Raw genomic sequence first — 14,697 nt, forward strand, 5'->3', positions numbered from 1 at the left:
AGGAACGTGTGCTTGCCATAGTGTACCACAAATTTCAAAAGGGGAATTGTTTTCAAACGTATTGCTTCCAAGGAACTGTTTGGTGAGCGAAGTCAAGTTCTAACTTGAGAGAGGATACTGAACAAGCAGGGAAGCTACACTTTTTTACACAAGACTCCACGTAATTCACTGGGAGACTAGCATGGAGATAGCAGCACTGCATTTAGTCAAACAAATAATAGGTTAATACAGTAATATGATTCGAAAACATTACATTCATGTTAATCTTCTTATGAAATTTGCTTAGCCCATCCACAACTAGTTGAACAAACTTATTTATAGAATTATAGAACAGCATTCCTTAAGATCTAAAATCCTATGTGTAAAATCATAAATCTTAGTTGTGCATATAAAACGAGAATCCTAAACATAACGCACACATACCAGAAAAAAATAATTTTTTTCTAAGTAGAAGATTTACTTGAAAATTCCGTGTTTATCAGGTAATTTATCATAACCACTGATGGTTGTTATAGAACAGCATTCCCACCATCCCCACCCCCAAAAATAAGAAATCTATTAGTAGCGTTGAATTTTTAAGGGGTCATTGCTTCCGTCTCACTGATGGTTGTTAGTTTGCTTAATTGCTGGTGGATTGAATTGCCATGATCTCTAATTTCACTTCAAGTTCCACTTGGAATCATGGGGGGAACTTTCATGATTTTCCCTTCCTTTTTTAGTCTGCTCAGCTTTATGCTTGGTTAGAAGACGTTTTCATTGCTCAAGCAACATCAATTGAAAATTCATTTGAAAACAACAATGGTAATTAAGTTGGTAAATGACAGTGAAGCTAGCTAGTTAGGCATGCCTAAGGTAATGCATATTTCCATTCATTTTGAAAGTCTTAAGTCTCAACACCTCATTCCAATTGCTTCTTCCAAGATGCTCGAAGAGCCTCAAACGATAACATGAAAGAGGTGGCCAAGATTACGTAACTATAAGTAGACCACAGCTAAAGATGCCCAATTCATGTACAGACTTATGACATGATAAATGTTTACTCTACTTGGAATCAAGTCTAATTTGGCTTTAGGACTTCTTTACCACGGTCATTGTCTTGCAATCTCCCAAACCTAACCTGAATGTAGTTGAAAGGGCCTGGGAGAAATTGTTTAACGTTGTGTTTTAAAAGGCTCTAAAAACTCAACCACATACAAACACTTAATATTATTGTGCTGCCAGCATAGGAACAGCAAATTTTATAGGACATGTAGTCATTATGACAAATGCCAACTCTAGAAGGGTAGTTTTGAGTGCTATCAAACATTGAAAGCAAAATCCATCGATGTGACTAAAAAGGAAAAAAGAAATCATTAAAGATTAGGCTTAAATATATAATTAGCCTTTATTTCACCATCACAAGAGTTCTATTTAATCAATTCACCTCCTCATGCTGTCAACATGCATGAAACAGTAAGCTTTCCAAAGTCACCTTTAACACAGAAAGAAATAACAATGGTTCAACAATTGAGTATAATTATAAGACTCTTCAATGTGATTCTGAATTTCAAAAGAAGGTTCTTCAATCACCACATACCAGAAATAGTCCACTCTACGACCCAATAGTCCAGTCCAGCAGCTAAATATTTACTGTTGAAAATTGAAATAAGCATATACAGAGCGCATTTAACTAATCTTCTCACGAACACACAAGCACTTAGGATTAGTCAGTACTCAATTTAAAACACAAACACATTCAATATTCAACAAAAATCATAAAGTGAATTTAAAATTGGAGTCTGGAGAGAAGACGAACCTAAAGCCAAAGCCCAAAAGCCCACAAACTCACGAAGAACAAAGTAGAAGGCTAACTGGGAGAGGCGAGGGCGCAGGGCACCGAACTCAGGTTGAGATCTGATACGTTCGACGGCGAGAATCTGGAGCCATAAAAAGGACGCAACAACGAGAGGCAGAGATGCAGATACAGCCGCCAACGACGGCTACCGTCCAGAGGCAGAGGCGCAGAGATCGGGAGAACGTGGAAGTCGAACTTCGCAGGAGCGAAATTACAGAACGGGGTATTGAGTCTCATACAGAACGGGGATGAAGATCAAAGAAGGAGGATGAAGAAGAAGTCGAGGATAGAAGATGAAGATTGAAATAGGGGGATATATTCATTGAAGAAGGAAGAGGGGTGAAACTCTTATCTGTAAAATCGATTCTTCTCTTGAGATGAAAGAAGAACCGTTGTCTCCTCCTCCGATCTCAGGGCCGTTCTTCGTCGCTGGAATTTAAGAGAGTCGAACGGGAGAAACAAAAGATGAAGAAGCAGCCACCGGAGAGGGAGAGAGAGCAACGCTCTCGTACGGGAGTGTTTGGGTGATAACCAAACCGTCATTTGGGAAAAAATCACCCAAACATCTTTAAAAAAACCAAAACCATAGTTTTAAGTCAAAACTATGGTTTTAGTTTCAAAATCATGGTTTTGAAAAAAGTAAAAATTTTTTGTTTTTGAAAGAAAAAAGGAGGGTGTGAGAACATATCAGATATGTATCTTGTTGTTTTTTTATAAACATATTTTTTTATAAATATATTTAATCTTATATCTTATAAATATATATACATATTAATTATTTATTAATTATATGATCGTATGAAACACTTCTTGGTAAATTGAAATTAATTGATTACTAATAAATATTATACTTGCTTTTTAATACAAGGTCTTGTTTGATTTTTATTTTGATCCTAAATATAAGACCTCCAATCCATTTTGTCTCTCATATTTATACATTTTTTTTAAGATAGTCTTTCTAACAATGATAGTTATAGCCAATATACTTAATTAGTAAATATATTTTAGAAAAGACAACATATATTTATTACAAATAACTAACTTAATTTTTTTTTTAATTTTCTTAAATTAATCAATTAGCTTTTATAATTAGTGCCGAGGGAGTATTTTGTTTTAAAAAAATCTTTTTATTAAATAAAATCCGTTTAAAAAATTTCTGAAGAGAACCAATTTTGAAGGCTACTAATATCATCTCTTTTTTCAATGTTATCTTTTTGAAGTGAGGTGGATGAGTTAAACGTGGATATAATATATCCAATCGATTTGTTTTTGCCACTTATAATTTTTATTTTTTTATTTTTTAATATTAACTTTGAAGAGAGCTCATTGAATTAATTGTGAGATCACATCATATCTGCAGGATACATCTTAAAAATTTACTGTATTTTTAAAATTAATTTTATATATATTTAATTTCATTCTTTTGATTTTTTTATTACTAATCATACCTGTATCTAAAATCATAAAAAATCACTTTATCACTTTATAATTTAATTTGTCAATTATTTCAAAGATCATAGTGTTTTTTGAAAATTTGATGTTTTATTCTTATATACATCATTACATATTTATGTAATATTATTTTTATCTAATTATTATATTAACAGTCCGATCAAACGGTCTAACCGATCTAACAGTTTGAATCATGACCCGTTAATCTTTTCAGTTTGACATCTGGTTTGGTTTTTAAAATATTGCTTGTAATGGAATATGATATGCGTGTGAGATGGAAATTTTTTTCAGAATTTCATGATATTTTTTAAAACCTTTCAAAACAAAAAACAAATAATCTTTTAAAAAATATCCCTATTTAGTTAGGGACATACTTAAAATTTTTTTTTTATAGATTTTGGTCGTTTTCTTTTGCAATTCCTTACTATAGTTACAAATTTAATTTTAAAATCATGAAATTAAAAGTTACATTTCAAATTAGTTTGATTTCAAATTTTTAATCGATAGACATATCTGTATATGTTTCATTATTTTCTTACTTTTGTATAATATGCTGCAGACTTATGGTAAAAACTTAAGATTAAATCTAAGTTCATATTTTAGAAGAAAAGAAATGATTTTAATAAAATTCAAGGGTGTAAATGTGATTTGGACGGACTCTTGAAGCAGTTGGAGAGGTTGATAGAAGAAAATATTTCTGCAAGTATTTATACTTTTTTTAAATTTAATACAAATGCCTTTTTTTCCTCTTTTTTATTAAATCATTTAATTTTGTTCCGTTAAAACCGTTAAGTTTTATAGCTTCGTTAACAGTACTAATAAAGCAAAATTGAATGATTTAATAAAACGAGAAGAAAACATGGGTACCAAATTGAATATTGAAGGAAAACAGAGGCATCTGCAAAATGGTTTTCTCAAGGTTGAAAAATACAGCAAAAGACACAGAATTCATGAATAATAAGCATGCCGATTCACCCAAAAAAAGAAAAAGGCATGCCGGGAAACTTATGCTATATTCTAAAATAAAATAGTAATAATAACTTTTGAATGTCTAAATTAGATTTCAATTGCTCAAAAAAATGTGCACTAACTTTTTTCTATTATGGTGGTGCAGGAGACCAAATCTGTACAAAACTCCATATGCTAAAGTTCCCATAAACCATAAGGAAAAGCTCTTTACTGATGTTCAGGTATTACTACTATCAAGTTTTTCCAAGCCTCAGATGTGGATTGTGGGGAAGCTGAGAAGTGATTGAGTCATATATAGCACTCATCTAAACGACATTTATGCAGCTGAAATGCAGGATTCACCCACGCTCCGCAGCTACACTGCATACCTGCCCAGTTGAAGTAACCCAAAAACCTGTTTGCATCCACTTCATGGGTTGGACAAGTACTGAGGTACAGTCCACTGGTTGCTTTTCTGTGTTCTCATTTCTCTTCCTCCATTTGAAACTTGCTTCTCCTTTTCCACGCTTACGGGAAACAATATTCTCATATGAAGCTACAATTCTTCGGCATTTCTTACACCGGTAAATAAGGTGAGCCTATAATGTGGTCTTCGACTCAGAGCTAGCAGTTCCAGCCATTTGGATTCACTGATCAATGATGTAATGATGTAAATGTTTAATATTCTGCAAGTTTAAAAGCATATGAGAAGACATGGAACCTAATATAATTGTCCAATAGCCATTCATCCAGGCTTGGTTAAATAAATGAAGTTGAAAGGAAATAAGAGGTGAAAGAACACACACAACAAGTTAACATGTAGTGTCACACAAAAATTTCTCAGGATATAAAGATGGTGGTTCCTTCTTGGTTCATGCCCATTAATAATAGAAAAACTCACTATGAGACCATAAGAAAGGAATGTAATTAACAAATGAGTAGCATGCATAATGACAAGTTCTAGTGTATCAACATGTTTATGCTACTTGTTATTAAGACAAGACCATACCCATTAATAATACGAAGTTCTGCGCACTTGAAAGTTAAACTTCTTGAGTAACCTGTAGTTCATTATGTTTTAATTTTACGCCCATGGCAAAAATGCCTTTACTTCAATTAACAAGGATGTAATCAGCATTCAGGATGATGCCAGTAACAAGAATTAGCACACACGCACATTGATCAGCCAATCATTGTCACTTTAGACACAAGTGACAGCAGATGTGAACTAGGCGTGACAATATAGAAAGTTGCAGAGACAATGAATGTTCATTTCAGCAACCAAAGCAAATTAAAAAAAAAAAACACACACACACACACACACGTGCTCTCTCTACCAGAATTCTTACATCTGTTGAATTAGCAACGTGGGGTTCTCGAAACCAACGTGGTTATAGTAGCATCACATCTTCATCATTTGAGATCATATGCTTTGTTAGAGAACCAGCCGATCCCACTAGAGGGGCTATTGACATATTGAACTTCTTCTGATGTCTCTAACTTACTCATATTTTCTTTTGTTGTAATTAGCCGATGATGCCCACGTTTTTTGGTTCGCATGCCCTTTGCAATTTCTTTGATGGAATTTTCCCTTTTCTCCAAAACAGAAGCTTTCTCCATCAGACTGAAACAGGGAGTACTAGTTACCTGAAATCAAGTACACCTAAAACATGGTGCCATGCAGGGGAGACTGATGCCCCCAAGGTAGAATGTTCATTCAGATTGTCACTGTAGTTTCGCCTTTCATGAACAGGCCTGTCATCTCATCTTCTACCCCCTTCTCTCTCACAAGCTACAAGTCCAAACACATACAAAGACATATGAGCATTCTCATTCTTCATATTACACACATACAAGCTCTAAGCTGAACAAATCTAATGGTAGTTACTCACCAGTTTTACAACCCCCCCCCAAAAAACAAAAGAGATGAATTCTTCGTGGTAAATTATCTTACATTGGAATAGAAGATGATGAATAGGGATGGGAATCCTAGGACTCTAACTGAACTTGGTTCACATATATTTCTATCGGAATCAACCAATAGATCCGCTGGAAAGCACAAGTTACATACAAAGGGCTTATTTAGCTAATACATGACCCTTGAGAGAAAATTCCAGACAAGCCAACAAGATGTTAATTTTACACGAGGCAACAAGAAATCAATATGAACGCATTATGCATAGGGTCAATCAGGACTCGTAAAATTGTATTGTTCAACTATGTTTGTTGCCCTAACATTGTTTCCTACGTAAATTATACTCAGAAAACCAGAATAACACATAAACATTATTGCCTCCTTCGAATTTTTTCCCCCCGCGAATGCTTAGTTTCATGTTATTAGCAATCCCCAGCTTAATTTCATAGCAGAACGCAGAAGTTTCTAAACAAAGACAAGACGATTAAAAAGAAGAAGAAAATGACCAGCAGCAGCTCAATCCCCAGTTGTGAACACCGCCGATGCCACGCGAATGCCCGGTATCCTGTATGTTTTAGTCTGGAACATGAAGCTTCTCGGAATTCATATATTTACAGTTCTCTGTGCAAGGCCCGTGAGGTTCTTTGATTAGGCTGACCACAAATGACAGGTACTCATGTGCACGTTTGGATCTTTGATTTGGGGCTAGAAAAGGAAGCCCAATTAGTCAGTATGCATAAAGAGCCTCCCTTCGCATTAGCCTTTTTTCCCCCCCTTTTTGGGAAACGTCGCACCAGTTTTCCTTTGTCGTTGGGGTCTTCGTTCTAGCATACGGAGGAAAGAGCATTGCTTCCATGAAGTGGCGGGAAAAAGGATTTGGGACAATGCTCTTTTTACCAGGTCATTTCAAGCGATTGCCAACTTGGAAGAACCTGATTAAACCCTAGCTACGAATCGAACAGCTGTACATTGCCCAGTTTGCCATCAACGCCCTGGAACAGGTGAGCGTTTTTTGCTGATTACTTTATTCATTTCCATAGAGCTGATTTTGATTTTTACTGTGAAAGGATTTGGGAACATTTCATAATGCCGCAAATTAAGAAATATGTGTAATGCATTGATCCATAACCTGGTGGGTTGGGGGTGATTCCTTTATTTTTGAATCGTACACTGCAAAACTAATGCGTGAAAATTTTCAAACCATAAGAAAATGATCTAGAGTTAGGTTTACAATATTTCTTAGATTGATATATACTACCTTTGATTCTAATTATAAGAACTTGTTTACACATCTTATGTTAAAATCGAACTGTCTCTCGTACTATGCTCTGAAGATCTCTGAGACATCAGCATCTCCTTGAAGCATCTCCACTACTCTGCTCATTGAGGGGCGATCACTTGGGCTCAGCTGTATGCAAGTAAAAGCAATTGTAATCATTTTCTGGGCTATCTTCTTCTCTTCTTCTGTGGCATTGCTTTTAAATATTGTTTCTTCAAACTGATCATGAACCCATTTCGCAAAGTAAGTCTGCCACGAATTCTGCACAACATCATAGTTCTTTCTTCTTCCTGCCATTTCCATCAGCATCATCCCAAAACTATAAACATCAGCCTTGTGTGAGATGCCTCCAATGTTTTTATACAGCAATTCAGGAGCCATGTATCCCATTGTGCCTCTAGCTGCAGTTAGAGACACAATACTTTTATCTGTTGGATATAGTTTTGCCAATCCAAAGTCTGAAATCTTGGGAGAAAAATTCTCATCAAGAAGAATATTGTGAGGTTTGATATCAAAGTGTAGGATTTGCTTGTCGCAACCTTGATGTAGGTACTCAATCCCACGAGCCACCCCTAAAGAAATCTCATTGATCTTCTCATAATTTATTGATGATTTTTCATGCTCAGAAAGTATGTATTTATCTAAAGATCCGTTTGGCATGAACTCATAAACAAGAGCTTGCTTTCTTCTCTCTGCACAAAATCCTATCAGTTGCACCACATTTACATGACGAATAGTTCCAATGGTAGAAACTTCATTGATGAAATCATGCCCATCCGTTGTTGACTTGCCTAATAGCTTAACAGCCGCATCACGCTTGCTTCGAAGCTTTCCTTTATATACAGAACCATAACCCCCTTCTCCTAACTTATGCTTGAAATTTTTTGTCATTCTTCTTATGTCAGAGTAAGAGTATTTGATGGGCACTAAATTGCTGTGACTTCGTAGGAAGTCCTCAATGTCATCATACTCAGATAAATGCCTCCTTCTCATTTTATATATTAGAAACCCCACAAAAATTGGGAATCCCAAAGCAAATTTTGCTGCAAACCAATAGGCAACTGCGGGCAAAAAAAGAGGGGAAAAAAATAACTGAGAAGAAAATGAAGCAACATAAAACAAAATTTCCAGAGAATTTCAATTAATTTCACTTGCATAAATGTCAGCGTTGTCGAATGTTTTCCCCTCCCAAACGTTGAAAGGGAAATTTCTTACTGATGGTAGTAAATGTTTAAACAATTTCATGAAGGGTTAGGCACTTTCTGATCCCCAACTTGTTTTTCTTTATTCTTGTGCATTTTTAACTTTTTGGTTGTTAACGTCTGGCTGAGTAACTGCATCCATCATAATTGAAGTTATATCTTGAATATGGTTGGGGTTTCCTAAAGAAGTAGTTCTCGTCGATATACTTTGTTTAGGTACCTTGAAGTTGGTATATGCATGGAACTCTGTGTTGGGGTCCCCAAAATGAGGACTTCCCATTAAATTTTTTATGCTGTGGCTGGGGGTGCCAAAGGATAATTTCCATTACTAACTGCATGTTCGATATATGATAGATATTAGATAGAATTGGATTTAAGCTATAGATCCCTTATTGGCAATCCTAAATGGGGCAATTCCCACATATCAATAGGATTCGTTCCTGGTAGAAAGGAGATTTGTGGTCGCTTAAGCAAGAACTCTTGAGTTCAAGTCCATGTAAAAGTAAGAAACGCCTTTGGGTGAGCTACTCTTGATTGAGCTTGATAATACCCTAATCTGACCCGGTCAAATAACCACGTGAAAAAATGGACGATTCCTATTGATTCTTATGCGAATGTACAGTTGAGATTCTCAAAAGGGATAATTTGCTGTGTAATTGCTATTACGTAGGTAGTGTAAATAGGAGTGATAAAGTTAGCTAGAAAGATGATTGTGTGTTAATTGAGAGATACTGAGTTTATAAATAGGATATATGCCTACTTTGTATTCATATTATGATTTGTAAACATCAGTGAAGTAACTCAGTGCATCTCTCAGTTTCTCTGTTTGCTATTACTTTCGCCTCTCCATTTGTTTCTGTTCGTCTCTCAACTCTCTCTCCTTCCCTCTCTTTCCTCCTTTCTCCTGTTAGAGTTACAAAGTCTCGTCAGTTCCTCATTTATATACCTGGAGTTGGGCTTTAATAAAACCATAATTTACTTTTGAATGTTAAATGCAAGTGATGAATTGCATTCTTTATCTGACATCAAACAATTTGGAATAGATAAATGGTCAGAAGAAAAACTAATACCACAGTCCATAGGATCAATAACAATAGGGATGTAACAAAAAGGAGGGGAAAATGCTATAGCTGTAACTGAGGAAATTATGAGTACCTGATAAAAAGGGGAAACTACATGGACTTACTGGAAATTGGTGAGATTACATGGATTGAGGGGTTAATTTAAAACTAAAAGATTTATAAATAGAATGACTGAGACCTGAATTAGGTAGTGATCACAGCATGAGAGTAAGAATTCATTGCATCCTAAGTAAACTAGATTCACACGTTTATATTTATATGTCTAACTGATAAGACTTGTCTTTTTAATGTCCTTGTAAGATGAACACCTTAAAAATTTGTTTCTTGGATCTTAAAGTGGTTACTTACTCCTTCTCGATCCTAATATAAGAGCTTAAACATGTTTTATTTGTTTTACCAGAAAGGAAAACTTTTTTTTATCCACACCACAATTGGTCGGTTCACAAAGTTTCGGCCATCTACCGAAGCCTAACTCACAAGGACCTCCCATCTCTCTCATAAAGGAGGTTGTGGGTTCTATGTTACATGTTGTTAAAATAGGGATAGATGCGATGGGTGTCTGGTTCCCTCCCCTATGAGAGAGAGAGGTGTGCGTTAAATTGTCTAAACAAATGGGGGAAAAAAAGAACTAGAAAATTTTCTGGCAAGGAGAAAACCTTGATTGGCACATACCTGTATCCAAGTACCTCCAAGAGAAGTCTGCATTGTCAAAATTCAGATTAAAAATATAATTAATTTCAGTATGTTAATCATGACAATAATTGCTTTTCTTCATTAGAATACCGAGATAAAAATCCACGAAGCTCACCAATGAACATTGCAAAATAGGATTTTGCATCCCGATGACAGAGAATCATATTAGTGGCATTTTCAAACCAGCAACTAGGTTCCCCTCCGTTCGCCACTCCACAACGATCAGCACGCCATTTGATGTGAATCCCCTTTACCACTTCACTCTCATGTTTCTGATATGAACATTTCTCATTACATGTCATCGGTCCCCATGGCACCATTTTCACCATCAAATCTATTTTGCAGGACTCTCCCACATCAGATGGACTTGGATACTGCTTCAGCATATAAGAATATTGCGCTTCTGGCTCTTCAGTAGAACAAAGCGCCACAATATTCTCATACAGATGAGAGAGAACTGGATTTTTGCAGCTGACAAACACTAATTCACCCACATAAAAACGATAATTTTTGTCTCTCAGTTCCATCTCTTTTGCTGATGAGAAAACGTGGGTGAAGTTGTCGTATGTACGAGTGATAGCGGAGCAGTTGTTGATGTCATTTCCAGCAGTGATGGATTGGAGAGTGGTGGTAGAGTTAGTGGCATAAATGGCCTCTACTAGTTGCCTCCCATAGTTCAGATATAACACGCTCTTGTTCTTCTCACAGACTAGTTCGTAACTGGGATCGCTGATCACTTGGGGATTGCGATTATAGGAATATCTATACATAAGAAATTGCATATCTTCAAAATATGGTTTTGATGAGAAACCAAACACTAGCCAATAACAAGGAATAAGAAGGGTAAGGAAGATGACGGTTTGCGTTATCATTGTGAAGGATCTGGGAAAGGTGTTTACAGGGCGGTGATAGTTCTCAAAAGCATGTATGATAATAGATAACACTTCGATGATAGATGACTTTGGAGTCAATGCTATGTGCCAATCAACAATTTAAAGACGTGTGAACAACTAGTAGTTTCTTCTTGCCCCTTTTCTAATAACCTTGAAAAGTCCGACTCTCATTGATTGCGTTCATGAATTGATCAATTTCTTGGAAGTTAATTCTAGTATACTCCTTCCATCTTCAAATATAATTTCAATCAACTCAGACAGTTTAAGAAAGTTAGGTTATTCTTATAATCATGTCTTAAAATTTAAAATTTTCCATTAAAATACACTGGTGATTAGTGAGTTGACATGATATCATTTATAAGATATACTTAAAAGGATGTCTGAAATTTTCGCTTACTGTGTTTATCATATTTATCATTTTTTGATTTCTTCAAATTAATTTATCTAACTTATAAACTAATATATAATTTAATATTAAATAAGGATATTTTAAAGAGATTATGTCACACTTGTTATAATTAACTAATCTATCTAACTTTCTCAACTTACATAAATTAATTAAGTAGATCTTATATTAAAGACAATAGAGGAGTAAGTTCTCTTCCTATTTATTCTCTCTTCACTCTCTCCCTCCATTGTGCCTAAGGTTTTAGTGCTTTTCACCAATTTTAAGTAATTTTCTAATCTACATAATTTTGTTATTTTTATCTTCAATTGATGATGCTCTTTTTAATTCATCCAACATTATACAGTATTTTTTCCCCAAGTGCTTGAAGTATTTTATCATTCAATTTTGCCTTTAAAGTATTTTTTAGGAGTTATTTTATTTTTGTCATTAACTTTCAAAAGGTTGATACATCCAACACTATAAAAAAATTTTATAATAACCTAACGTAATTTTTTTTTCGTGTACTTTTGTCTTAAATTAGAGGAGGAAGCAGCTAAAGAGCAGAGGGAACAGAATATAATAAATTACAATTCATGAAGTGAAGGTTTGGAAGTAAGCAATACAAAAAGTCTTGAGAATTTGTGTAAGCAATCCAGTTATGAGACAACTTATTAAAAGGAGTTAGGTGGCTAATCCGAAAAAAATTATGAGACAGCTTGACATAAAGATAAAATTCATGGGTGCCTTCATAGTCAAAGATAACTACCAAACGACCAACCAATGAAATGCCAGTGGACCTATACTGAGGAAACAGACAATGAAAGCTTTGAAATTTGGTTCCATTCCCATTTTTGGTGGAAATTTTCCAGTAAATAGGAGCAATGGTTCCTCCAAAATATCAAGAGGGTGGTTGCTTCCCATTTCTATCGTTCAAACTCACGCAAATTGTGTCTTAGATTTCGAATATTAGCATCGTACCTAAACATTGTTCTGAACAATGAAACGGCATAGCCGATTGGTCATCCTATTCTTTTTCTTCTGCGTCTTGACTACATTCACTCAACCACACTTCCCTGATCCATGCACGGTAACAAGTTGCGGGGTTGATGGACCAGCCATTCGATTCCCCTTTAGGCTCAAAGGAAAACAGCCAGAATGGTGTGCATATAATCCTGGCTTTGATCTTTACTGTAATGAAACAAACCACACGGTGCTCGAGCTGCCCTTCTCTGTCAAGGTTATCGTACGCGACATTGACTATAAAAAACAATTCTTTGCTGTGTCTGACCCTGATGGATGCCTTGCTCATCTCAATTTATCTGCATCGCCTTTTCGGTCAAATGATTATTATGACTCAAGCCGAAATGCGATATTCAATTGCTCAGGGACGTCTCGTAGAGATTCAAATCAATTTCCAAAATTGGGAAACTTCTCTTGTCTCGATGTTGCCGGCTATGAGGTTTTAGCTGTACCATACTTAGCGGATATCATAGCTATCCTCTTCTATCATGCACGAGAATTCCTGGTTATGCATCAGTCCCCGATTCATTTTTCTATGACAATGAGCCTATATATCTATCTTGGCTCGAACCAGATTGCAGAAAGTGTGAGGACCATGGAGGGCAGTGTAGATTGACAGAAAACAAAGTTGAACGTGAACCTGAATGTTTCCAAAACCCTCATACAGGTATAATTTTTTCTCCGATTATAATACCTTCATAAACAGAGTATAAAATCTATTTGTATGTGAAGCTGATATAAAGTTTATTTTAGCAGGTCCATCAAAACAAATAGTACTCACTGGTAAGGATTCTTCAGCCAACAATTCATCATTTCACATAAAAATTGAACATAAAAGTTCCCAAATGAATTTAATACATATTGTATATGTCGCTATATTTGCAGGTGAAATCCTAGGCCCGTTCCTGCTCATGTTTGTTGGGTTTGTTGTTTATTGGGTTACTGCAGCTAGCCTAGAGAGGCAGGGTTACAAAAAAATTAAACTGTTTTTGGAGGATTACAAAGCACTTAGGCCTGCTAGATACTCGTATGCAGATATAAAGAGGATCACTAATCAGTTCAAGGATGAACTTGGACAAGGAGCTTACGGAACTGTCTTTAAAGGGAAGCTATCTAATGAGATTCAGGTGGCTGTGAAGCTTCTCAACACTTCAACTGGGAATGGACAAGAGTTCATCAATGAAATGGAGACCATGTGTCAAATTCACCATGTCAATGTGGCTCGCTTGGTTGGCTACTGTGCGGATGGTTTCAAACGAGCTTTGGTTTATGAATTTTTACCCAATAGTTCATTGCAGAAATTCATAACTTCAGCTGATAGGAAGGACCTTTTCCTGGGTTGGGGAAAGCTTCATGATATTGCTCTTGGCATAGCCAAAGGAATTGAGTACCTTCATGAAGATTGTGACAAACGGATCCTCCACTTTGATATCAAACCTCACAACATTCTGTTAGATGACAAATTCACTCCAAAAATATCTGATTTCGGTTTGGCCAAACTCTGTTCTAAGGACCAAAGCATTGTGTCAATGACAACAGCTAGGGGCACTTTGGGCTATATTGCACCGGAAATATTTTCTCGGAACTTTGGCAATGTGTCTTATAAATCAGATGTTTATAGCTATGGAATGTTACTGCTTGAAATGGTTGGAGGAAGGAAAATCACAGATGTCACAGAAGAAAATGGCGAGCAAGTTTACTACCCACAATGGATTTATAATCTTCTAGAGAACAATGAAGACATACAAATCCATGTGGAAGGAGAGGAGGACACTAAAATTGCAAGGAAGCTATCCATTATTGGACTTTGGTGCATTCAGTGGCATCCAGCAAACCGTCCAACCATGAAAAATGTGGTTCAAATGCTGGAAGGGGACGATGAAAAGCTAATCATGCCTCCTAATCCTTTTGGTTCTTCACATGCAATTAGAACAAGAGCTGCTAATGGAGTAAGGCATTGCAACCAGAGTTATCTACCATTTCAGAAATAG

At 35.8% G+C, this 14,697-nt stretch overlaps 1 protein-coding gene, 1 long non-coding RNA gene and 1 pseudogene across 2 annotated transcripts; 1 reads left to right on the plus strand and 2 right to left on the minus strand.

Annotated features, from left to right (window-relative positions):
• Positions 1-182: 182 nt before the first annotated feature.
• LOC114758930 (uncharacterized) lies at positions 183-2,306 on the minus strand. The gene is made up of 3 exons (XR_003741866.1): positions 1,577-2,306; positions 1,424-1,471; positions 183-196 (listed from the first exon to the last, which is right to left on the minus strand). It is a non-coding gene; the product is annotated as an uncharacterized LOC114758930 (long non-coding RNA).
• A 5,164-nt stretch (positions 2,307-7,470) lies between these two features.
• LOC114758937 (somatic embryogenesis receptor kinase 4-like) lies at positions 7,471-11,277 on the minus strand. Its single transcript, XM_028948040.1, has 4 exons — positions 10,496-11,277; positions 10,369-10,411; positions 9,701-9,785; positions 7,471-8,489 (listed from the first exon to the last, which is right to left on the minus strand). The coding sequence occupies exons 1-4, from the start codon at positions 11,275-11,277 to the stop codon at positions 7,471-7,473; spliced, it is 1,929 nt and encodes a 642-aa protein (XP_028803873.1).
• Positions 11,278-12,562: 1,285 nt separating this feature from the next.
• On the plus strand, positions 12,563-14,697 carry LOC114758938 (rust resistance kinase Lr10-like; annotated as a pseudogene).

The sequence above is a fragment of the Neltuma alba genome, unplaced genomic scaffold (assembly GCF_004799145.2).
Source record: "Neltuma alba isolate B1F8T4 unplaced genomic scaffold, ASM479914v2 tig00010775_pilon, whole genome shotgun sequence".
NCBI lineage: Eukaryota > Viridiplantae > Streptophyta > Magnoliopsida > Fabales > Fabaceae > Neltuma > Neltuma alba.